The 26,134-nt window shown below is 40.7% G+C and overlaps 1 protein-coding gene across 5 annotated transcripts; it reads left to right on the top strand.

Annotated features, from left to right (window-relative positions):
- The first annotated feature begins 278 nt into the window (after nucleotides 1–278).
- brwd3 (bromodomain and WD repeat domain containing 3) lies at nucleotides 279–20,746 on the top strand. 5 transcript variants are annotated; one of them, XM_084414785.1, is made up of 40 exons: nucleotides 279–449; nucleotides 585–643; nucleotides 729–758; nucleotides 902–961; nucleotides 1,590–1,740; nucleotides 1,902–2,000; nucleotides 2,402–2,562; nucleotides 2,839–3,060; nucleotides 4,463–4,563; nucleotides 4,670–4,740; nucleotides 4,879–4,979; nucleotides 5,145–5,185; nucleotides 5,305–5,409; nucleotides 5,552–5,705; nucleotides 5,823–5,957; nucleotides 6,302–6,430; nucleotides 6,531–6,756; nucleotides 8,049–8,168; nucleotides 8,764–8,947; nucleotides 9,534–9,624; nucleotides 9,811–9,981; nucleotides 10,112–10,188; nucleotides 11,034–11,238; nucleotides 11,329–11,427; nucleotides 11,538–11,645; nucleotides 11,779–11,903; nucleotides 12,091–12,173; nucleotides 12,761–12,872; nucleotides 12,968–13,029; nucleotides 13,120–13,275; nucleotides 13,442–13,562; nucleotides 13,680–13,805; nucleotides 13,905–13,980; nucleotides 14,148–14,198; nucleotides 14,307–14,450; nucleotides 14,594–14,746; nucleotides 17,041–17,189; nucleotides 17,291–17,367; nucleotides 17,710–17,856; nucleotides 18,503–20,746. In XM_084414785.1, exons 1-40 carry the CDS (start codon nucleotides 416–418, stop codon nucleotides 19,177–19,179), a joined length of 5,193 nt encoding a protein of 1,730 aa, XP_084270911.1. In that variant the 5' UTR covers nucleotides 279–415; the 3' UTR covers nucleotides 19,180–20,746. The 5 variants fall into 5 exon arrangements, with proteins under 5 accessions (XP_084270911.1, XP_084270915.1, XP_084270912.1 ...); XM_084414789.1 differs by having other exon boundaries at nucleotides 297–449; nucleotides 8,767–8,947; nucleotides 10,115–10,188; XM_084414786.1 differs by having other exon boundaries at nucleotides 297–449; nucleotides 8,767–8,947.
- Nucleotides 20,747–26,134: the final 5,388 nt, after the last annotated feature.

Raw genomic sequence — 26,134 nt, 5'->3', positions numbered from 1 at the left:
CATTGATTGTAGTATGGAAATGTTCAGATGTTCAGAGTATGGAAATGTTCAACAGATCTTATGTTTAACCCACACACGCTAGACCTGTGATCCTCAATATGATGTTAAACAAGGAATGCGCCCTTTTACTGCAATACATCTATGTTTTGGTTTCAACAAATCACCCAACAGGGACCAGCACACCATGCAAAATGTCCGCCCGTGGAAATGGTGAGCTCACCTGTGCGCTCTCAGAGCGCCCCTGGCGGAGGAGCGCGGTACTGCACTGACACTGGCGTGTGGCCGCCGCGCGGGGGCGCTCAAACAAAGCAGCGCGAGCGGCGGCTGCAGGCCGAAACGCTGAGAGCAAATACAGCACAGGCCGCTCTTAGCAAGCAGAGCCTCACCACCCTCCATTCACCGCCCGGACCGGGCCATGGCGGCGGAACCGTGCTCGCAGATTGAAGCCGGTGGGCACCTCTCTGGCGTTTTTTCTGCGTCTTTATCGCTAGAAAGACTTTAAGCATTGTTTTAGCATTAGCCTGTGAGGCTAAGCTAGGCTAAGCTAAAGCTAATGATTGCTGTTGTTGTGTTTCTCTCTGCAGAACTTTATTACCTGATCGCCAGATTCCTGCAGTCAGGACCATGTCAGAAATCCGCTCAGGTGAGACGGAAAATGGCTTGTGAGTGTCGTTGTGTAGCAATGATTGTGTGTTACGGTGTGTGTGTAACTCTGTGTGTTTTTGTAGATGCTGCTGCAGGAGATGCACGAATATGAGGTGAGTTTCATGCCTCTTCTCCCACTCTAACTCGTTATTTCTCTCAAATATCCCAACATCAGCATCTCCTCCTCATCCCAGCGCGGCTGCGTGTCTAAATCCCGCATGTGATGTGTTTTCCCCCCGCTGTGTGTTGTGTGCAGATCATTCCGAAGCGCTGGAGTTGGGATGGAAAGCTGTTTAAGCGAAGCTTTGAAGACTGGGTGAGATTAAATAAACTATCGCACACATACACGCACGTGAAGTACAGTACTAAACTCTCACAGGTTCTTGGCTTACTTATATTACAGTGCATACAAGCACTGATGTGAGAACGTGGTGCTAGCGGCGAGGATTTGATTTTTATAATATACACGAGTCTATATTATAGTGCGGGAAAGTTTTGATTTTAGGAATTTCAATTTAAAGTATTTGTTTTGAAATGAAAGGCTTTGTACGTGCCGGCCGGGGGCGTTACTGCAGCGCAGATATATCGAGAGCGGATTGGTGGGTTGCTGCGTCAACCAAAGGCGGCAGCCAATCAAACCTCAGTTGCTACTTAGGAGACGAAAAAGATGGGTGGAGAAGGCGTCTGATTGGCTGAAGCTTGTGGAGGGGAAAGGGTGGTCTTTCGGGAATGATATGGGAAATGTTGGTCAAATAAATCAAAATTCACGCTAGTTTATTACTATAATATAATCTTAAATTATAATAAAATACAATATATTCTTTAATACTATAATATAGTATGACTCGTATTGTTATTCCTATGCAATTTTTAATCCTAATGCAAATAAGATTTGCTGTGTCTTTCAAAGCACCTTATGTATCAATTACCTCTGTATGTTTCAGGTGTTGTTAAATCAGCACATACCTGCGGATTACCTGTTGCGTGTGTGTGAGCAGATTGGCCCACTGATAGATAAACACATTCCTCCCAGTGTTCCTGGAGTACACAGTTTACTGGGCACCGGACGACAGTCTTTGCTACGGACAGCAAAAAGTGAGATGTACTCAAGATCACTACATAGAGTGAACAATGAGAACCTTTCTCAGTTATTCTGTACTATAAAGACTTGAGAATAGCACACAAACACATTAACACTTTCCCTTACGTTCATTTTCTCCATCTAAAACAATTCAATCTTTTGTTCTCTCTCAAAGGTTCTTCTCATACAGTATGGAGTGGTTCTGCCGTAGTCGCCCTGCACAGGGGACGGCCCCCAGAACCACCTATAGACTGTGCCAAACCACCAAATATAGGTAAGTCCTGCTAACTAAATAGTGTAGGAATTTTTAGGAATGACTAACTGGGTTTGTGCACAAAGTGTCGAATTGAAAATAGTGCTTCATGATAGCTGATTAAAGTAGGTATTACTTTTTTTTTTTTTTTTTTTTTTTTTTACTTTGTTTATTCAAAGTGTCATAACTCGCATCTCAAAATCCAAGCAACGACCAATGGATAGAACCAAGTCCCTGTCCTAAACTTATTTCTTATTTAAGAATCATTTCATTGCGACTTCAGTGTTGTTGTTCTGTTGATGATCTGTTGTTGAATGAATTTCACTTATTTAGCATGTTATTTAGTGATAGAATAATGTCCATCGGTGTAGACCAGCTTCAGTTGTTCCGTTGATTGTAACAGTCTAAATCTCTCTGCTCAGTGTCAATCATGGGTGCTCGCCAAAAAACAGGAGTGGCTCGATTTGGCCACGCTTTCCCCTCCTGCACCTACCAGCACATGAAGATGCATCGGAGGATCCTGGGCCATCTCTCATCAGTGTACTGTGTGGCATTTGATCGCACTGGACGGCGCATTTTCACGGTAAAGAGGATGTGTGTAACACTCAGAAGTTTAGGATAGGGCATCAAATGGGCAGTAACTGGGCCTGAGACATAAAAAGTGAATTGTGTAATATTGTTGACTCCTGTCCTAGTTTAACATGCAGAGACAATTACAAGCCATGCACATGCATTTTTTACATCGTATTGCTCAGTTTTCTGCTAAATACTAATGCAAGAAACACTGGTGTCAGTAGTTTTGTAATATGTTCTGTGTGTGCGCTTGTAATCAAGGTTTATGCACATGTGTTTCTGTCAGGGTTCTGACGACTGTCTAGTGAAGATCTGGGCAACAGATGATGGCCGTCTGCTAGCCACTTTGCGTGGACACGCGGCAGAGATTTCAGATATGACAGTGAATTTCGAGAACTCGCTCCTCGCTTCAGCCAGTTGTGACAAGATCGTCCGCGTGTGGTGCCTGCGTACCTGTGCACCTGTGGCTGTATTGCAGGGGCACACAGCGTCCATCACCTCCATACAGGTGTGTGAACACAAGTTTTCTTTATAGAGGCACAAAGTCTCAAAACCTTCACCATCTCTGCTTCTCTCTGGTGGAATGTGCTGCCTACCTCCACACAAACATCACACCTTTTCTTTTTTCTAGCTTGATTCCTAATCTTAATATCTAATAAACTTGGCAGCTCAGTTTTCAGTGTTTGAGATCTGCTCGCTTCACAGTAAATGCTTTTCCACATGAACAGGATTCTGTGAGTGTAGGTTGCTTATAACATGCATTTAGGAGCGCAACATGCATCAACCAGTACTTGTAATGAGAAGTGGTTAAAAACCATCTGTTGTCAGCAAAAGAGAAACTTTAAGGGCTCTCTGCAGCTTTTTCGTCAAAATAAAAGTATGATGGCTTAATGTTTAAAAATTAAGACATCTAAAAATATAAATATAAATTTTACAGTTGTACTGTCCATCTTTCCAATCAAGAGTAGAGAAGGCTCTCAGAAAGGAGGGGTTTAAACTTTAGAGAGACCATCTTCGAACAAACCATTATCAGACTCTTTGAGAAGTGAGGTGGTGTGCAATGTATATTTTAAAAAATTAAGTGTTTTTTGACCTTGGATGAATGTAAACCTATTGTAGGAGACCTAAAAAACATAATTAGGATAGGATCCTTTAAAGGGATACTCCACTTTTTTTGGAAATAGGCTCATTTTACAACTCCCCCAGAGTTAAACAGTTGAGTTTTACCGTTTTCGAATCCATTCAGCCGATCTCCGGGTCTGGGGGTCCCACTTTTAGCATAGCTTAGCATAATGAATTGAACCGGACAAGACCATTAGCATCTCTCTCAAAAAAATGAACAAAGAGTTTCGATATTTTTCCTATTTAAAACTTGACTCTTCTGTAGTTACATCGTGTACTAAGACCGACGGAAAATGAAAAGTTGCGATTTTCTAGGCTGATATGGCTAGGAACTATACTCTCATTCCTGCGTAATAATCAAGAAACTTTGCTGCCGTACCATGGGTGAAGCAGGCGTAATGATATAACGCAGCGCATGCCGCCTGATAATAGGCTACTGAGCTGGGGACTATTATCAGGTGCTGTGTCATATCATTACGCCTGCTTCACCCATGGTACGGCAGCAAAGTTTCTTGATTATTACGCACGAATGAGAGTGGGAAAGTGGGACCCCCAGACCCGGAGATCGGCTGAATGGATTCGAAAACGGTAAAACTCAACTGTTTAACTCTGGGGGAGTTGTAAAAAAAAGTGGAGTATCCCTTTAAATAGCATAATAGGGGCACTTTGGGTATTCTTTATTTTACAGTAACCCTCCCTCCCTTCCCGGAATGGTGATTGCTTTAGTAGGTAGCATTAATTCAGATGTTTTTGGTGCTTAAAGGATATTTTTCTGTCTGTCTCTGCAGTTTTCTCCATCAGCATTAGGTTCCTCTCGGTATCTGGCCACCACTGGAGCTGATGGCATGGTGTGTTTCTGGCAGTGGAACTCACTCAGCATGAAGTTTGTGTAAGTGTCATTTGTACGTTTTAAATGACACATTTTGTCTGAAGCCTGTGATTCATTTTTATTATTCAGAGTAACTTTGCAATAAGCTGTGTGTTTGTGTTTGCAGTGAAAAGCCTGTGAAGTTCATGGAACGTTCTCGTCCCGGAGTTCAGATATCCTGCAGCTCCTTCAGCTCTGGTGTGTTAACCCACACTTACACTCCAACTTCCAAACACTCAATGATCTGATTCAATTGAACTTTTTTTCATGTCTCTTTATTATCTTCTCATGATCAGAGTCAGATTATAATTCTGACATTGTGTCCTTTGACCCCAGGTGGAATGTTTCTGGCCACTGGAGGCACAGATCACATGATCAGAGTTTACTACCTCGGCACAGAGACGCCTGTGAAGTTTTCTGACCTGGACTCCCACACGGTAAGTGGCCAGTGGACAGACAAGAAAGCAAGAGAGATAGTGATAGAAAGGAGAATAATAGACAGAAAAAAACAGAACTTGTAAAAAATAATATAGAATGGAAAATGTTAGAAATGTGCTGATTTAAAAGTTTAATTAATTTTAATGCATGTTTTTGTTTTACAGGATAAAGTTGTTGCTATTCAGTTCTGCAATAACACCGACAGGTGAGTTTTTGATATGTTATGGTTCCATTTGTGCTTGTTCATTGGGATGTACAATAATCTTTATTGATTTTGGGGTGTTTTTAAGTGTGTTTGTGTGTTGGCTGCCTCTGTATCTCCAGTCTCAGGTTCGTGAGTGGTAGTCGGGATGGTACGGCTCGGATTTGGCATTACCAACAGCAAGAATGGAAGAGTACTGTGCTGGACATGACCACCAGATTACCAGGGTCAGTGTGTGTTCTCAAGCACAGTTTGGACTGAATCTAATTGTTAACATTAAATATTGTTCTTTTGGAGAAGAAAAAAAATGTAGTTGGTCCTTGAATTGGATTTTTTACGTCTATGTGGACATATGTATTGTGTTCACAGGAGTGCTGTGATATCAGGCGACGATAAATCGACAAAGTTGGTGGTGACCATGGTTGCGTGGGACCGTTGCGATCGTTCCATCATCACAGCTGTTTCAAACTGCCTCCTCAAAGTCTGGAGCTCAGCAAATGGCCAATTACTACATGTGCTGTCGGTATGTGTGTGTGAGAGGCAGAATTCAGTCTGTTCCTTTCGGTCCTTGTTTTGTAATTCATTGGAGGAACTTTCTGTGACTGTTCGGATTATATAGGCAATGTTTATCTGTCCATAGGGTCATGATGATGAAGTGTTTGTTTTGGAAGCTCACCCCTTTGACTCACGGATATTGTTATCGGCTGGTCATGACGGTAACATCTACATTTGGGACCTCAGCAAAGGCCAGAAGATCAGAAACTTTTTCAATATGGTGAGATGACATGACAGATCTGCAGTTTCAATTTAAGCTGATTAAAAAAATAGATGGACCTGTAAATATTACAGGTATAAATGACCTCTTATTATAAATATATACATATTTTTTAAATAATAAAATGTATTGAAATAGAAACCAGTTAGTTTAAATTGTAATAATATTTCACATCATTACTGTTTTTACCTTTATCAAATAAAATGCAGCCTTGGTGAACAAGACTTCTTTCGAAAAACTTTAAATAATATTACTGACCCTAGATTACTGTGGTGTCTAGATTTTGATAAAAGTACTGCTTATCACAGTCATTGAATTATTTTCTGTCTCTTTTTTTCTTTTAGATTGAGGGCCAGGGACATGGTGCTGTTTTTGATTGTAAATTTTCAATGGATGGGCAGCACTTTGCCTGCACAGACTCTCATGGTCATCTTCTCATCTTCGGCTTTGGGTGCAGTCAGCCTTATGAAAAGGTGTGTGTTTGTGTGTGTCAGATTTGTGGTATTCTTTGCCTTTTGTGCAGTTGATCAAATCCACTCTTGTTCACATTCCAATGCTTCTCTCTGCTTTCAGATTCTAGACCAAATGTTCTTTCATACGGATTTCCGGCCATTGATCCGGGACTCCAATAACTTTGTTCTAGATGAGCAGACGCAGCAGGCACCCCATCTTATGCCTCCGCCTTTCCTGGTGGACGTTGACGGGAACCCCCACCCACCTCGTTGCCAGCGCCTGGTGCCGGGAAGAGAAAACTGCAAAGAGGAACAGCTTGTGCCACAGCTCGGCTACATGGCTAATGGTAAATTTATCAGGTTTACATGGCTAATAACAAATGACACAAAGCTTCGCTTCACGATTAATAAATTGTAAAGCCATAGTAATAATTAGTAATTATGTTTTAATTGTCTTTTTAAAATGATATTAGTCATAGATTTGCACAACTAATTATAGCCAAGTTAATAAATCATTTCTCAAGTAAGATGTAAGAAAACATCCTGCTTTGCTCCATGGTAATGGAATTTCAGTTGCCTATACTATTGACATGTCATGATTCTTGATAAAAAAATACCACTGCCTTATTTTATAAAAAAAAAAAATCCAAATAAATGTTTAATTAAATAAAAATGATGGCATGTACTATTCGACACAAAATGCTGTGTTTTTTTGTTTTGTTTTTACTAACCATAGCTGTAGCTACAAAATTGCTTGTCATTTTGTCCTTTTAAGCAGTCACACACCACTTGTGTGGCCCTGTTTACACATGGTATTAAGATGCGTTTTGTTCAATCGGATCACAAGTAGACGAGGGAGACACATACCCGTTTACCCCTGGTGTTTTAATTCGTCTCTTTTGTCCACTTTCAACCACTTCTGTCTTGAGGGGAGGGTCTATGGGTGGGTAAATGTATAGGTTTCATAACTTTCAGTTTAATGGACAAAATGAGCTCACACAATTTACATATGATCACGAAACGACGAGACGATGGAAAACATACGGAGAGTAGCAGCTTTCGTTTCTACTCTGACAGCCGCAAGACCTGTTAGAAATCAGGAATAGTGAGAGAACGTTGTGCTTGGTATTTTATCTTCAAACCAAACTTGGATCTTCAGCCGACAAAGTTTAAATCCCATCTGGCTAGTGTGCTTCCCGTAATGTTTAAACATTGGGTCAGTAGGCGGTCTTTTTGTGGCTGTTCAAACGCATTCGACCACATTAGCGCATCTACAGTACGAAAGCGATCCGGTCGAATGCGTTTTCGACTACCTCTGGAAGTTGTCGAAAGTGGACAAGCTCAAAATGTTTTAGACCCCGTTTACACCTGTATTTAGCGTCATCTGCTTGTGATCAGATCGACGAAAACGCAATTTAACTTACGACTTAATTATAACGACTTAATACCAGGTGTAAACAGGGCCTTTGGCTCAAATTTATTTCCTATTGAAAGCTATTAAGAAGAGTACCTCATTAGGGTTCATTTTAAATTGAAACCTCCCTGTTCTTACTGTCATGTCATGTGTAGTCCTTTTATTCGAGGACTGGTCTAGCGTTTAGTCTAAATTAGCTTGTTGAGAGTCTTTTAATGTTTTTAGGTGATGGCGAAGTGGTTGAGCAGGTGATTGGCCAGCAGACCGCAGAGGATTCTCAGGAAGAAAGCCCATTGGATGACCTGATTAGGCAGCTCCAGCACCAGCAAGACGGAAATCCTGCAGGTGAGAACAAGCCACAGTTAACCCTTCGAAATGTTTTACAGCATTCTCATTGGTTTGCTGGAGAATTTTCTTATGGTAAAATTATTACACATTGAAGAGGGAAAACTGCACAGAATGTAATTACTATACTATATGATTTGGAACTTTTTTTAATATTAAAATGTATTTTGCATTTTAAGACCGGCACCTGTTGGCTTAAAGGGATAGTTCACCCAAAAATGAAAATTCTGTCATCATTTACTCACCCTCAAGTTGTTCCAAACCTGTATGAGTTTCTTTGTTCTGCTGAACACAAAGGAAGATATTTGGAAGAATGTTTGTAATCAACAGATCTCGGTCCCCATTGACTTCCATAGTAGGAAAAAAATATACTATGGTAGTCAATGGGGACCGAGATCTGTTTGGTTACAAACATTCTTCCAAATATCTTCCTTTGTGTTCAGCAGAACAAAGAAACTCATACAGGTTTGGAACAACTTGAGGGTGAGTAAACAATGATAGAATTTTCATTTTTGGGTGAACTATCCCTTTAAAGGTCACTTATGCGAAAGCTGTTAGTTTAGAGAGGTTGTGACACTTAAAGCTGTTGGATCAGTAGGTGCTGAAGTGGCAGGTGGTCCTCTATCACCCCCTAACGTCGGGCTGCGACGTAGCGGACAAGTTGAGGGTGTACGGCAGATGCACATCAATGCCCCCCGCAGTCAGATGGCCACTGAGAGAGACCTGTTGGCGTGGAGCCGGCGCGTAGTGGTTAATGAAGTCCAGTCTGGCATGTTCAGGTACGAATATGACAATTAAACAGTTTTCAAATCTGAGATGTGAATAGTGTGGTCAAACTAAATTCAACTAGTAGTGCAATATTGTATGTATACAGTATGTAGAATATAATGTTACATTCAGAATTTATTATTTAAGGTGTAAACGCAGGTAAAACTAAGAGAAAAATAGATTGAATAAAGAACGCAACATACTGAATTGGATTAGTTTTGTGCTGGCTGTGCAACTCCGTTTCTTCCTCACTTTTGCGGATTACATATCTTTGCGTAATTTTTCTCAGGTTACGTAAGAGCAAACCATTAGTCAACGAAGCAAAAAAGCTAAAACTAGCAGCTACTATAAACAATTGACCCCTTTGTCTGCAATCTAAGATAAAAGATGAGGATTTAAAAAAATTAAACAAGTAAAAAACTTATTCTACACAATACAATTGATTTGAAAAATGTATATGGAGTTATAAGATTTGAACAATATACATGACTTTTCCAGGTCTAGAAATCACATATGGACACTAAACTGTCCATGTAGGTTTCTTGTGAATGACTTTGTGAGCTCAAACCCTGACGTGATGTGTTTGTGTTTGTTTAGAGTGATGGAGGACAATAGGTTTGCTAAAGGAGAGGTGGAAAGGTTTTTCTACAACATTGACAAGAAGAGAAAATCTGCACTCACAACAGGAGTGAGTTTAATAAACATGCACACAAACAAAGACTGTTTGTTACTGTTGTTTCTTTTTAAAGATAAATTGATCTTGCCATGAAATTAGCCGTAGATACTGGTATGGCAATAAAAACAAACAAACATAGTCACTTTTTACTGTGCCAGTCCAGAGTAAAAACCTCACTTTCTCCCCATCTATCTGTAGAGTGAGCCGGTGGGTAACAGCGTCCGCATGTTACGAAGGCCTCAGCGCAAGGCTCAGCAGAGGAGACACACATATCAGACCCGCTCGACTCGAGATAGGAGACGCAGCTCAAGCGTGCTCTCGTACACCCGTAACGAGGAAAGTGAGAGAGAGTCCGACAGTGAAGCAGAGGTAAGACAGCAGTTTGTGTTTGGCCTCAAACTCTGCTCATCTTTTATAGGCCATCAAGACATACGTTTATTTTGCGCTAGTTTTGAAATGCTTTATTAAATATGCAACATTTTTGTATGTGTGCACCTAGCAGGAAGAGGACCAGAATGAGAACAGTGATGGGTCATCTGATGGTGAAGCTCAGTGGGAGAATGACAGTAGCTCCAGGTTCAGTCTCCAATTAGTCACATATATTTCACAACATAAAACAATATCAATAATGCAAATGAAGCCTTGTGAAGTTGGTCTAGAACTGGCTTAGGTTTACATTTTTTCATTTTTAGTTTTTAACTTCATATGGAATTAAATAAAGTCTAACAACATGCATCTTATTTAGGGATTCACAATATATTGGCAGATATTAGAGATTTTATTTATTGGTATCATTATTTATTTTATTTTTTTAAGGGTAACTTCACCTGAAAATTCTGTCATCAGTTACTCACCCTCACGTCGTTACAAACCCGTAACTTTCGTTCATCTTCGAAACACAATTGGAGATATTTTTTATAAAATCTGAGCGATTTCCGTCCCTATCAGTTTATATGTGGATCAAAGCCTCAATTAAATCTGTTCATCATCATCGAGTCTCTTCAGAAAATTTTGGCTAATTTATATAGATTAGATCGCTCAGATTATGTGTGTGTATATATATACATATTATTTTTATTTTTTTTGTGTGTGTTTCGAAGATAAACAAAAGTCTTAGGGTTTGAATTTTACTTTTTGATTGGACTAACCCTTTAACTTAAGCTATTTCTTAAAAACACACAAAAATTTGTAACACTGAATATCATTTTTAGCAATTCTCAAATTGAACATTCATTAGGTAAAATTACTATAAAAGTAGTACTGTTGTCTATTAATACATTTTTTGTTTGTTTTTAGTAGTCTTTCAGAATGAGTTGATTTAGTGTTTAACTTAAAAGTCAGTGAAGTTAAGGACAATTAGCTGTTTTATCATGGTTTGCATCTTTTGATTTTGCTCTTTCCTGTTTGAATCTGTTTTACAGTGACTCTTCCAGTGAGTATTCTGATTGGACGGCAGATGCGGGAATCAACCTCCAGCCCCCCAAACGAACAACCAGAAGGCCGGCCCCTGTCGCCGGGAGCAGTAGCTCTGAGGATGAGGAAGGGACAGGGCAGGGAGAAGGGGAGGCTGAGAGAACGAGTAGACGGACTGAAAAGAAAAAGAAACAGAAACAGACTAAACAGCGGGTGAGCATCCATTCATCACTCATTCATCCATCCATTCATCATTCATTCATCCATATTTTTTCTATTATAATAATGTGTGTCTGTGTTTAGCCTGTGCCTGCTGGAGAATTAGAGGAATGGTTGCCCCCCTCTTGGATCATGGAAACAATTCCAAGACGATCACCTTTCGTACCTCAAATGGGAGATGAGGTGAGTTCCTTTAAATATAGACATACTCACTAAATTACCAGAAATAAGTACAAGGATTTGCAGTATGCATGCATCTTTTTGCAGTCATTTCTCTCTCTGTCTCTCTGTAGTTGATATATTTCCGTCAGGGTCATCAAGCATATGTCCGAGCCGTGTGTCGTGCCAAAACCTACAGCATGAATCCTCAGAAACAGCCCTGGAACCGCTTGGATCTCAGGGTAAGAAGTTCATTTCCTGTCTCATGATCATTCTCACTTGTTATTAGGCATAATCTGGTCTGCATCACACGTGGTTGACCCATTCTGCAGGCAGACCAACAGGAACATGTATGTTGTTTGTTTGTTCTCTTAGGATCAGGAGTCTGTAAAAGTAGTGGGTATTAAATATGAAGTCGGGCCGCCAACTCTGTGCTGCCTCAAACTGGCCTTCCTGGACCCCACCTCAGGGAAAATGACCAACGAATCCTTCAGCTTGAAGTATGCATGCTTATATTTGCAAAAACACACACCGGCACATTTTGTTAGATTTGTATATATATTTTTTTGTTATATTTAAAACAAAAAATACTAAAATACTGATTAATAAATGTAATATGGATGTTAGGATAAGATTCTTCATGAATATGAGATTGTAAATGATGGCTGTCTCTATCTCTCTCTTTAGGTATCATGATATGCCTGATGTCATTGACTTTCTGGTGCTACAACAGATTTATAATGAGGCCAAAGCACGAAACTGGCAACCTGGTGTGTTTGTGTTTTAAATTGTGGTGCATGCAAGAGTCGCTAAAGCTAGTGCTCAAGCTTAGGATTTGGATATGAACAAACCTCTACCCAAAGTATTGAACTTCAGTTTGTTTGCACTGAGGCTATAAATGATGCCTCAAATCATGTGGTTTGTTGAAGAGAGGTGCGCTATTACTTTTCGTGATTGAGCTTACAATTTGCACTTCGCTATGTTTTCCAATTTCCACACACACTATGCTTCAGACTTATGCGTGCTGTTATTATTAGATTATTATATTTTGCAGCAGCCCACAGTCCATTTATTTATCCCGACTTTATACAAATTGCAGACCTTTAACCTGAGCCATACAAGAATATCATAGAGACTTGTGGGTTGGCTTTTTTCATTTAAGCCAGTAAACGACCACCCAGAACATGCTATTAACTACATAGCATCATGCTATAAAACACGCAGAATGCCTTAGTGACTGCATAGCATAGGTTATCATTCTATTAATGCTCTTGTGGTAAAGACAAAATTCTAATTTTATGATGATCATAAATTAACATGTAAGTTGCAAATAACAGCTTTGTGTATGTGTGTGCAGGTCACCGTTTCAGGAGCATCATTGATGATGCCTGGTGGTTTGGTTCTGTGGAGTGTCAGGAGCCATTTCAGTCTGAATATCCAGACAGCCTGTTTCAGTGCTACATTGTCAGGTACATGGGTTTGATACCTGCTTTACCAGAGTATGAAGTTAAACCTTTTGTTGATTATTGCTGTAAGTATCAATAATTGGTGTGTTATTTTGCAGGTGGGATAATGGAGAGAGAGAGAAGATGAGTCCGTGGGATATAGAGCCCATACCTGAAGAAGGTACTGACACACTTTACTTCACCCATGAGCTCTGACAGTAAATCAGCATCACATTCTGGCATGTCTAATGGTGTGATTAACTGTCCACAGCTCAAGTCCCAGAGGATACTGGGGACAGTGTCCCGGTCACAGAGGACGAGCTTCAGTCCCTACTGTACAGCCCACGGGAGGGAGAGTGGGGGCTGCACACACGAGATGAGGAGTGCGAGAGAGTAATCGAGGCCATAGATCAGCTGCTAACGCTCGGTATTACAAGTGCACACAAACCACCCAAAGCTACTTTCAGTATTAATTTAAAAACTGATTAAAATTCAGTAAAACAGTCATTTTGTGAAACGTTATTGTGACTTAAAATATCTATTCATAATATAGCATGTTCCTTGCTTTAATTTTATTCTTGTGTGTTTTACAGATGTGGCAAAGGCGTTCTCCTGCCCTGTAGATTTGAGGGAATATCCGCTGTACTGCACTGTTGTGGCCTATCTCACCGACCTCAGCACCATCAGAACAAGATTAGTGAACCGTTTCTACAGGTATACTCAGTCCTTTACCTCACTGATAACATTATCAGACAAAAATGAGTGCCCCGTTCTTCCATGTACACACACAGACAACTGCTGGAGTTCTGATACCTCTGTTTGTATGTATAGGCGAATCTCAGCACTTATGTGGGAAGTGCGTTACATCGAACACAATGCTCGAACATTTAACGAACCACAGAGCCCCATTGTCACAGCAGCGAAAACGGTCAGCGACGTCCTGCTGCGTTTCATCAGGTCAGAGAAAACACGATCACTTACACATTTTTACATTACGATCCCCCTGGTTCACCTGCTGAGCTTTTTCATTTATTTTTTTTGTACATGTGTCTGTAGGGATCAAAGTTGTACAGATATTTTGGATCTGCACAATAAGATGAAGACCGAATTCAGCAGTGCAGACGAGGAAGAGGTGAGCTTGGGAGTCTGTGTGTGTGAATTATGTGTGTACAGTGCTCAACAATAAGTATGTCTACTGACCCAGGACCAGTGTCCCTAAGTTTTGGGAAAGCTGCGGCCTGGTGTATATATTTTAGTGTGAAGATGATGAACTCTTCAGCGTCTTTGTTTGTTTTCTAGGAGACTGTGGATGTGGACTCGGACACTCCCGGCACCTCCACTGGTCAAAGGGTGAGACAATTCAAGCACATGCATGTTCAGTTAAGCTTTGTAATCTACTTATTATGAAAGTGTTATAGTCCCAGGTGTGTTTTCTTTAACCCCTCCCACCATTTACAGAGGTCCAGTAATGTGCCTCAGAAGCGTGGCGTGGTCCTAGATATAAACGCATGGCACAGACAATGCAAAGATCTTGTGAGGAGAATGATGGCAAGCCCAGATTCAGAACCGTTCCGCCAGCCTGTTGACCTCTTCATCTACCCGGTAGCTCATTCTTCCCTCTACGTTCTATCATTCCTTTCTTTCCTTCCTTTACTTTTCGTCTTATCCCTTTAATGTGATGTCTGTCACTTCTTGTATGCCATGTTGGAAATCTTTCAGATCTAATCTTTTTCCCTCTGTATCAGGATTACCGTGATATTATTGACACTCCTATGGATTTGGGCACAGTCTCTGAGACCCTGATGGGTGGGAACTACGAGAATCCCATAGAGTTTGCCAAAGATGTGCGGCTTATCTTCAGTAATTCAAAGGCCTACACGCCCAACAAGAAGTCTAGAGTAAGACCAGCACCCTTTTTTCCCAACTCTCCCGCAATCACACTCATCACTCTTATAATCAAGCAATACGCGTTGTTAGGACGTTGTTTAGCTGTTTTAAATTCACTGTAAACCACAGCTTCATGGGGCTTATTGCTTTTTATAAAATAGTCAAATATAAAATTAGTCCATAAAAATATTTATTTTTATATTTAGGCGCAGTGGTGCCGTAATACTGATCTAATGAGGTCACAGGTGTATGGTTGTGGAGTATTTTACAATGGCTTCAAACGTGGCTCAACCAATCAGAATCAATGCCTGAAACTATCAGTTTTATAAACATTACTTTTACATTACTTTACAGTGAATGAAATAATGAGATGTATTTATTTTCTTACTACATGTACACTACCGGTCAAATGTTTGGTCACAGCCTATTGTTAAAAAAAACTTTTTTTCATTTAAAGAATTCTGAAAAAATGTTTCCAGAAAAATATCAAGCAGTACTGTTTCCAACTTTGATAATAATATGAAATGTTACTTGAGCAGCATATCAGAATCATTTCTGAATGATTATGTGAGACTGGCGTAATGATGCTGAAAATTCAGCTTTGCCATCACAGGAAGAAATTACATTTTTAAATATATTTAAACGATTACGAAAATAATTGCTTTGATAATATTTCACATTATAACTGTTTTATTTTAATCGCATATATGCAGCCTTGGTGAGCATAAGAGACTTATTTCAGAAACATAAAAACCACTTCTATACTATTAACGACCCCAAATTTTGAAGAGTCAAGTCCATCTTCATTTATATAGCGCTTTTAACAATGTAGATTGTTTCAAAGCAGCTTTACAGAGATAAACGTATAATTTAAGGTAACAGAGATTGTTTTGGCTTTATAGCGGTTCTTTAATAAAGTTATTTTCCAGCTAAAGTTAGTTTTGATTGATTCGCTTCCATCGCAACGATCATTTGTTATTAAATTAGGGGCCGCTAAGACGACACCATTCTCTCTACACAGACTTTAAACGCGAACCTGTGATAAACGCTGATGGCATTCACATGCGCATTAAGAATTGGTTCTATAGTTATGTGCGTTTGAATATATGTGCGCAGGTTTGTAATTCCCTACAAACCAAGCCTAAACAAAGTACTGGTATTTCCTTATACATTTTTATACAGAATTTTATTTTATTTTGTCACTTCGGGGTAGGTACGCGAAACGAATTTTCCCGACAACGTTTTATCTGTAGAGTGGTAAAGGGATCCTCCATAGGGAGAGACTAGTTGACACTTCAGCACTGCGTTGTCATCGGGTCCAGGCGAAGGTCCTTCGTGAGATCTGGATCCGGCAGGCTGCGGGAAAACCTAGGGATAAACAAAGACACTAAAATTAGAGTAGCTGCCATTCTTCTTATGATGTAACGAGTACATCAGGATTTATGGGAAGTGTTCCCGGTTCCGGCTGACCTACACTATGCAGTCTAACATTGAATTATAGAAGTCTATAATGTATTATGTGAATACTAGGTCAAAGAGATGTGTCTTTAGTCTAGCTTTGAACTGACAGAGTGTGTCTGATTCCCGGACAATGTTAGGAAGACTGTTCCAAAGTTTTGGTGCTAAATAGGGAAAGGATCTACCGCCAGCAGTCGATTTTGATATTCTAGGTATTATTAACTGGCTGGAATTTTGAGATTGCAATAGACGTGAAGGACTATAATGTGTTAAGAGCTCTCTCAAGTACTGTGGAGCTAAACCATTTAGTGCTTTGTAAGTAATCAGCAATATTTTAAAATTTATGTGATTGTTTAATAGGCAGCCAATGCAGTGTTGACAGAACCGGGCTAATATGGTCATACTTCCTGGTTCTGGTAAGAACTCGAGCTGCTGCGTTTTGAACTAGCTGTAGTTTGTTTATTAAGCATGCAGGGCAACCACCCAGTAGAGCATTACAATAATCTAGCCTTGAGGTCATGAACTAATTGTTCCGCATTTGTCAATGAGAGCCTATGGCGTAATTTAGATATATTTTTAAGATGGAAAAATGTGGTTTTACAGATACTAGACACGTGACTTTCAAATGAAAGATTGGTATCAATCTTAGTAGTAAAGATTGTAAAGTATAGATTGGTATCAGAGTAGTGTATATGGTTGATATACATTTTTTTTCTAATATTGTTGTGCTATTAAAGATACCTTTTATATATTAACTAAAACAGTATATTGCATTCATGCATAAAGTATGTTTTAGGCCTTTTGACAGTTGATGCACTGTATGACTCTGATATTGCTTTTTATTTAGATCTACAGTATGACTCTGAGTCTGTCGGCGTTCTTTGAGAATCAAATCATTCCCATAATCTCAGACTACAAATCTGCTGTTCAGAATCAGCGTAGGAGTCAACAGAGACTCAGTTGCAGCAAGAGATTGCAGGGTTCCCATCCCAACAGGTAAAACATGTACACTCAATGTCAAATCATGGTACTGAGTCCACACAGATTGTTCTTTTTCTTTTTTGTTGTTCCGTTTTAAACTTTTGTGTTTTCGGCAGCCCCAAAGGAAAACAGAAATCTGTAAAGAAAACCTCCCTGACGACTCCAAAGTCCCGCTCAAGGAAATCCTCTCAAGGTGTGTAAGAGTCTTAGAGATGTTGTAATTACCAGTGGGAACTTGGGTTTTCTTTGATCCCTGACTTTCCAAATTGGGGTCGTCTCAAATCAACAATAATGGTAGAATAGAAATGTTAATGATCATAATAATAGTGAATTTAGTTTGTTTGCATTTCGTGAACTGTTGATGAAGAACAGGGATAAAGCTTGATTAAATGCTATTTTTAACCAGTTTTTGAGGTGACGGGTTTGTGAAAGCAACACTACATTTCCCATCATTTTCTGTGGTGAAGATAAAAAAAAAAAAAAAGTTTTATATATATATTCATGGGAGACTCAAAGTGTTTGCTTCTTTCACCAGATTTGAGTGTTGCACAAGCTGATGAAGACAGTCAGCCTTCCTCTTCATCTTCATCCTCTTCCTCCTCATCTTCGTCGTCCTTTTCATCAGAGCATGCAGGAGCCGACCGAGTTACACGCAGCCGAGGTACACCAAGCAAAACCTCAGGTACACAAACAAACACAGCTCAAAAGTTTGGGGTCGATACTTTGTTACAAAAATTTCCATTTAAAAAATGTGCTGTTCTCACATCAAAGAATCCTGAAAAAATGCAGCTGTTTCAGCATATTAGAATGATTTCTGAAGGGTCATGTGATGCTGAAAACGATAATGATGCTGAAAATTCAGCTTTTCATAATGAATAGATAATTTTAAAACAAATTAGAATAGAAAACAAAACATCATTGTTTTTACCGTATTTTGGATCAAATGCAGCGTTGGTGAGCATAAAGGCCTCATTATACTTCTGCGTCGGACCTACGCCGGAGCCTATACGCCGTAGGCAACGTGTTGGTTTTAATTTATACTTCTGTGTTGTTGTCCGCGTTGACGCGCACCTAGGGAGCATGTGAAACCCCGAGGGAGGGGTTCTGGCAGACCAATCACAGCGCTGGCGTCCGTGTAGAATTGACGCGTTGTTACATTTTTGGAGAGGTGCACGTCAGGTTACGCCGTAGGGTACGCGCGCTACACACAGCCTACGACGTAGCTACGGCGGCAGTTCGACGCAGAAGTATAAATAGGCCTTAAGAGTGTATAATGCATATTGCAAAGAATTTTTTACCTCCTGATATTGACTGATTTTGTGTCCTAGGTGGCAATGACTGCCTGCCAAATGGAGGTCGAAGTTCACGTAGGAGAGGAGCAGCGTTAACAGAAGAGGGAGAGGTCTCTGAATGTGAGAGTACCAGCTCGTCGTCCTCCTCAACATCCGCATCGTCCTCCTCCAAAACCTCGTCGTCTTCGTCCGAGAGCGACGACAGCGGGACTGAGGTGGGCGGCTTTGCAGACGGCGGCGATCATGACTACAGCAAAGCCCCGCAACAAAAACAGAAAGGAAAAGAGCCAGCAGCCTCTGTCGATAACGCAAAACGAAAGCGCAAAGGAGAAGAGCAGACAACAGAACCTGAGAAACGAGCGCGGCGGGCGGACGAAAAAGAAGAAGAGGAGCCTGAGGAAGAGGAAGAACCAGATGAAGAGGAGGAACCTGAGGAGGAAGAAGAGGAGCTGGATGAGGAAGAGGAGGAGTCTGAGGATGAAGACCTCATTTCATCAACAAAAACTGGAAGTCAGAAGTCAAATCAAAGGACTCCAAAGTCAGGGCGGGTTAACACTCGTAACCAGGGACGAAGGACTGTTCTATACAACGATGACTCTGAAGAGGAGGGGCTGACGACAGACCCTCTGAATCTAGGAATGTCACGTTCTGGAAGGGTCCGTCGCATGACTGAACGTGCGAGGGTTAGCCATCTTATGGGCTGGACACATTGACATTTTATGATCCTCACTACAGCGACACTGCAGGGATTTTGTTTTTAGTACTGTCTTTTTGTGACCTTTTTTTTTTTTTTTTTTACTATTGTTGTCTCCGAGACTTGATGTTCATGACTCTTCCTGGACTGTGGTGCTTTTTCTTCTCTGGTGTTCACGGAAACTACCTTGCCATCAACTAATTCGCCACCTCTGCCTTATTCTAGTCCGGAGTGGTCCTTCCTTTCTTCCTTTCTTTCTTCCTCCCTCCTGAGTCCTGAATGACTTTGATTCCCATCATGGTTCTTTTGGTTTCCTTTTTCCAGTCATAAAGATGGTGCTGCTCTCCTCACTTTCTCCATCTTGCGTTCTTTTCATACTTTTTTTTTGTTTTTGTTTTTTTTTACACAGGGGGGTCATTGAGAACACTTACGTTTACCATATAATTCAGCTGACTTGACTTTACTATTAAATCAGGTAATGCATTTACCTCTGTTCAATAATATAATACATTTTTGTCATATGATTTAGTGCAGGTGCAACCTCTGAGATGCATTAACTACTTCCAGATCACGTGTGCTACTCCTCGTCCATTAAAGTACAGACACGAGGAGGATTATGTGAAGCGTAGGAGAAAATGCACTTCTCCTGTTCAAATACACAAAAACACTTCAGACTGTTTTTACAGAATATATTTATATTTTTCCACTCTTGTATGATACACTTTGATTCATTTTTATCTTGCAGTAAGGATAATATTAGTATTGATGATGTTTGCACATTTTATGTCAAGTATACGTGGCAGCTGATTGGTTGAAATGAGGTGATGTCTGAATCCTGGACTCTGGTTCAAATATCATGTAAATTGAAGCCGGTGCCCTCAAGCTATCCGAGGAGCATCAGAATGGTTATTTTCTCATCTTTTTTTCTTCTGTACCATTATCATGGAAAACTGAAAAGACTGTTATGTTTTGGACAAGGGAGACAACAAGAAAATGATCGAGTGCTCATTTAATCCATGTTAGAGTGTTTTTCATTGGTGTATTTTCAGGATCATGAATACAAAGCATAAATTGAAGAGATCATGAGTTGAATCTGAGTTTGGTTTGTGGTGTTCAAAGGGTATATACAAAAATGTGATTAACACACTGGTGCATATCTCTTTCTCTCTGTTTTGCCCTTCTTTTACCTTTTTCTGTTTATCCCTCTTTTCTCACTTTAGTTTTTCCTGTCTCTATTGCACTGTAATGGAAAACACTCTCTCCATCCAGTCCCTAATCTGCTTTTCCTCACCTGTTTGAAAGACCTTTCCCAGCCAATCAGGATACAGCATTAACCTCCTCAGGCTCTGTGCTTAGAAAAGATATGACCAGATTGAGTTTATTTTGTCTATTCTTTTCATCTCTCATGGCATTTTTTTATTTTTTGTAAGTGTGTGTGTCAGGGATCTGTTGTCATTGGGTGACAAAGCCTGGATCTGTTCAGAGACACTGATGGTGAAGATGGTCATGATGTTAGATGTCATAAGCTTATGTCTGTTTATTTGTTTTGTATGGGTTTTTTTTATAATAAAGGTGTAAAACTGTGATTAGGCTCTACTGTCTGATCTATATAGTGTGGGTGTCTCTCTCTAATATATAAAAAAAAAAAATTTATATATATATATACAGTGAGGAAAATAAGTATTTGAACACCCTGCTATTTTGCAAGTTCTCCCACTTGATAATCATGGAGGGGTCTGAAATTGTCATCATAGGTGCATGTCCACTGTGAGAGACATAATCTAAAAAAAAAATCCAGAAATCACAATATATGATTTTTTAACTCTTTATTTGTATGATACAGCTGCAAATAAGTATTTGAACACCTGTCTATCAGCTAGAATTCTGACCCTCAAAGACCTGTTAGTCTGCCTTTAAAATGTCCACCTCCACTCCATTTATTATCCTAAATTAGATGCACCTGTTTGAGGTCGTTAGCTGCATAAAGACACCTGTCCACCCCATACAATCAGTAAGAATCCAACTACTAACATGGCCAAGACCAAAGAGCTGTCCAAAGACACTAGAGACAAAATTGTACACCTCCACAAGGCTGGAAAGGGCTACGGGGAAATTGCCAAGCAGCTTGGTGAAAAAAGGTCCACTGTTGGAGCAATCATTAGAAAATGGAAGAAGCTAAACATGACTGTCAATCTCCCTCGGACTGGGGCTCCATGCAAGATCTCACCTCGTGGGGTCTCAATGATCCTAAGAAAGGTGAGAAATCAGCCCAGAACTACATGGGAGGAGCTGGTCAATGACCTGAAAAGAGCTGGGACCACCGTTTCCAAGGTTTCTGTTGGTAATACACTAAGACGTCATGGTTTGAAATCATGCATGGCACGGAAGGTTCCCCTGCTTAAACCAGCACATGTCAAGGCCCGTCTTAAGTTTGCCAATGACCATTTGGATGATCCAGAGGAGTCATGGGAGAAAGTCATGTGGTCAGATGAAACCAAAATAGAACTTTTTGGTCATAATTCCACTAAACGTGTTTGGAGGAAGAAGAATGATGAGTATCATCCCAAGAACACCATCCCTGTGAAGCATGGGGGTGGTAGCATCATGCTTTGGGGGTGTTTTTCTGCACATGGGACAGGGCGACTGCACTGTATTAAGGAGAGGATGACCGGGGCCATGTATTGCGAGATTTTGGGGAACAACCTCCTTCCCTCAGTTAGAGCATTGAAGATGGGTCGAGGCTGGGTCTTCCAACATGACAATGACCCGAAGCACACAGCCAGGATAACCAAGGAGTGGCTCTTTAAGAAGCATATCAAGGTTCTGGCGTGGCCTAGCCAGTCTCCAGACCTAAACCCAATAGAGAATCTTTGGAGGGAGCTCAAACTCCGTGTTTCTCAGCGACAGCCCAGAAACCTGACTGATCTAGAGAAGATCTGTGTGGAGGAGTGGGCCAAAATCCCTCCTGCAGTGTGTGCAAACCTGGTGAAAAACTACAGGAAACGTTTGACCTCTGTAATTGCAAACAAAGGCTACTGTACCAAATATTAACATTGATTTTCTCAGGTGTTCAAATACTTATTTGCAGCTGTATCATACAAATAAATAGTTAAAAAATCATACATTGTGATTTCTGGATTTTTTTTTATTTTTTTTTTATTGTCTCTCACAGTGGACATGCACCTACGATGACAATTTCAGACCCCTCCATGATTTCTAAGTGGGAGAACTTGCAAAATAGCAGGGTGTTCAAATACTTATTTTCCTCACTGTACATACACACACACACACACACACACACACAAAGTCAAAGCAAAAATTATTCAGACACCAGATATAATTTTTTATATTTTTTACTAGTGGATGCGGGACACTATAGTTCATTTATTAGAGTGAGGATAGCAGAATAAAGTAAACTGTGACACATTATACTCAAAAATTCTTCAGGGGCTACCAGTAAAATTTATTAAAATTTGGGACCAAAAATTATTCAGACAATTTGACCTGACCATGTTTTGCTTAAGTGATTTTCCTTTAATTGCTAATGCACCTTTTTACACCACAGACTGAACTAAATTAAGCATTGCTTGGTAATTGGTTGACCCAAATTGGTATTATCGAATTGTGTACTTAAATTTAACATCTGACAGCTATTCAACCTAATTCATTTGTGAGACAGTCTAACAGAAGGATGTCCAAAACCAGTGAAATATCAACTGATTTGATAACTCTGAGTTCTTGTCATATTTATTACCATTTTCTAAACTATAGCGAATAAACTGTGATAATGTGAGAAATGTTGAAGGTGTCTGAATAAATGTTGGTTTGACTGAATATATAATATGTGCGTACGTGTGTGTGTGTGTGTTCCCACTCTGGCTAAACAGCGAAATGATAGACACTGTTTATATTTATATGGGTGTCTATACATATATATATAAAACATATTTTGGCAAATTTCTTTGAGACCATAAGCCACAGTTTTAGTTTGGATGTCCTGTAAAGACTACATTAAGGGATTTTCAAAGATACCAAATGTTTGGAGGTTTCACCATGACAACTCCCTCTCCTTGGTCTTTAAAGGGGTGGTATAATGCACTTTTCGATGTAAAATAAGTCTTTGATGTCCCCAGAGTGTGTATTGTGAAGTTTTAGCTCAAAATACCCCACAGATATTTTTATATAGCATGTTAAAGTTGTCACTTTTTGAGGGTGAGCAAAAATGCACCGTTTTTGTGTCTGCCCCTTTAAATGCAAATGAGCTGCTGCTCCCGAAACAGAGGGCGGAGCTTCAACAGCTTGTGTCCTTTTACCTCACACAGACATGCCCTGAAAATTTCAAAAACGTTTAGCCTTTTATGTTCAACCCGAAGTCAGAAAGATGGAGAGACTCAAAAGAAGACCTGACAACATGTAGACAACATTTCTGAATGGATAGTTGGTGAATTTATGTAGCTTATGTCTAGTTATCTTCTAGTCATTAATTAGCATATTCTGTCTTGATAATCTTTAAATCGTGTTCTGGGGCGGGGTTTATGTAAATCATAATGTAAAAAAAAAAATTGTGAGGTTCCAAATCAGAATATGACTTTCTATTATGAGACATGAATCAGTTTCATACATGTCCACTGTAGAGGACACCTGGACATGCTTATCAGGCATTTTAGGGAGACATAAGTGAATAGGGAATATATTATATATCAATATTTCTGTGAAATATTATGAAAATGTTGCCAAGTTATTACTCTCATTATTATAGAGACAATGGATAGATACATTGTATATAATGGGAAACCCCATTTTTGGCCATGTTTAAAAAGTAAAATAGTAAATCAAATCATTCTCTAATATTTGTCATAGTTGTGCATGTCTTTGTGCATAGTTTGGTTCAGGTGGAAGTTTCCTGGTGCTGTCGAAGTCCTGAAAACCCTGATTTACATCAAACGCCTATTAAATGCAGTCACATACAAAATGTAAAATAGAAACATCTTTTACCAACATTACCTATTCTTGTATCTGTTATATAAAAAAAAAAGCCTGGAACCTAAAATTTGACTGGTATAGGCTACTGTATATAAAAATTTTATATAAAAAACATTGTTTTGGTTATAAAGTCTTGTTTTCATTTTCTTATTAACTGAGTCTTGGACTGCATCTGAAATCGCACACTCTCTTGAGTAGGTAGCCTACTTATTGAATAAGTAATTACTTCACAACTGCTAAAAAAGTTTGTTCTATATATGAGTAGCCTATGTGTAGTATGCAGGGGTTAAAGTGGGCTGGAACGGCCCAGAACTGGGAGAGCGGGGCACAACCTAACGCGGGGCTAGTTGTAACACCCTTGATTTAAATACTTCCAAACATGCTAGAATGACGAAACTTAGTGTATTTGCTAGATGCCATATCAACACTATAAAGAAAAAATTGCGCCAAAATTGAAATCTTTGTAAGATACCAAAGTCTCCGGCACGGACACCAAAGTCTCCGGAACGCACACCAACGTCTCCGGAATGCACACCAACGTCTCCGGCACCGACACTAACGTCTCCGGAACGGACACCAAAGTCTCCGGAACGCACACCAACGTCTCCGGCACCGACAATAACGTCTCCGGAACCGTTACGGACACCATCGTCTCCGGAATGGACACCAACGTCACCGGAACGGACACCATCGTCTCCGGAATGGACACCAAAGTCTCCGGAACGGACACCATCGTCTCCGGAATGGACACCAACGTCACCGGAACGGACACCATCGTCTCCGGCACGGACACCAAAGTCTCCGGAACGGACACGAACATCTTCGGCACGGACACCAACGTCTCCAGAAAGGACACCACCGTCTCTGGCACGGACACCACTGTCTCCGGAAAGGACACCAACGTCTCCGGAAAGGACACCACCGTCTCCGGCACGGACACCAAAGTCTCCGGAACGGACACCACCCTCTCTGGCATGGACACCACCGTCTTCGGCACGGACACCACTGTCTCCAGAAAGGACACCACCGTCTCTGGCACGGACACCAACGTCTCCGGAAAGGACACCACCGTCTCTGGCACGGACACCAACGTCTCCGGAAAGGACACCACCGTCTCCGGCACGGACACCACCCACCGTCCCCGGCACGGACACCAACGTTTCCGGAATGGACACCACCGTCTTCGGAATGGACACCACCGTCTTTGGCACAGACACCACCGTCTCCGGAAAGGACACAACGGTCTCCGGCAAGGACACCAACGTCTCCGGGACCGACACTAACGTCTCCGGAATGGACACCACCATCTTCGGCACAGACACCACCGTCTCCGGAAAGGACACCAACGACTCCGGCACGGACACCAACGTCTCCGGCACCTACACCAACATCTCCGGAACGGACACCATCGTCTCCAGCAAGGACACCACCGTCTCCGGCACGGACACCACCCACCGTCCCCGGCACGGACACCAACGTTTCCGGAATGGACACCACCGTCTTCGGAATGGACACCACCGTCTTTGGCACAGACACCACCGTCTCCGGAAAGGACACAACGGTCTCCGGCAAGGACACCAACGTCTCCGGGACCGACACTAACGTCTCCGGAATGGACACCACCATCTTCGGCACAGACACCACCGTCTCCGGCACCTACACCAACATCTCCGTAACGGACACCAACGTCTCCAGCAAGGACACCACCGTCTCCGGCACGGACACCACCGTCTCCAGAATGGACACCAACTTCTTCAGAACAGACACCGGCACGGACACCACCATCTCCGGCATGGACACCAACGTCTCGAATTATGAAAATCTAATTATTGATATAAAAATTAACATTGTTACTAGTAGCAATTCAATTGCTGGTATCAAGAATAGACATTTCAACTAGTGACAACTGAATTCTTGATATCGAAAATGAAGGATTTACTAGTAAGAATTGTATTTCTGATATGTGAAATTAGAATTACAGTAAAAAATCA

This window comes from Rutilus rutilus (genome assembly GCF_951802725.1).
Source record: "Rutilus rutilus genome assembly, chromosome: 7".
In the NCBI taxonomy this organism is placed as follows: Eukaryota; Metazoa; Chordata; class Actinopteri; order Cypriniformes; family Leuciscidae; genus Rutilus; species Rutilus rutilus.
The sequence above is the reverse complement of the archived record's forward strand: the minus strand, read 5'-3'. Positions and strand labels throughout refer to the sequence as shown.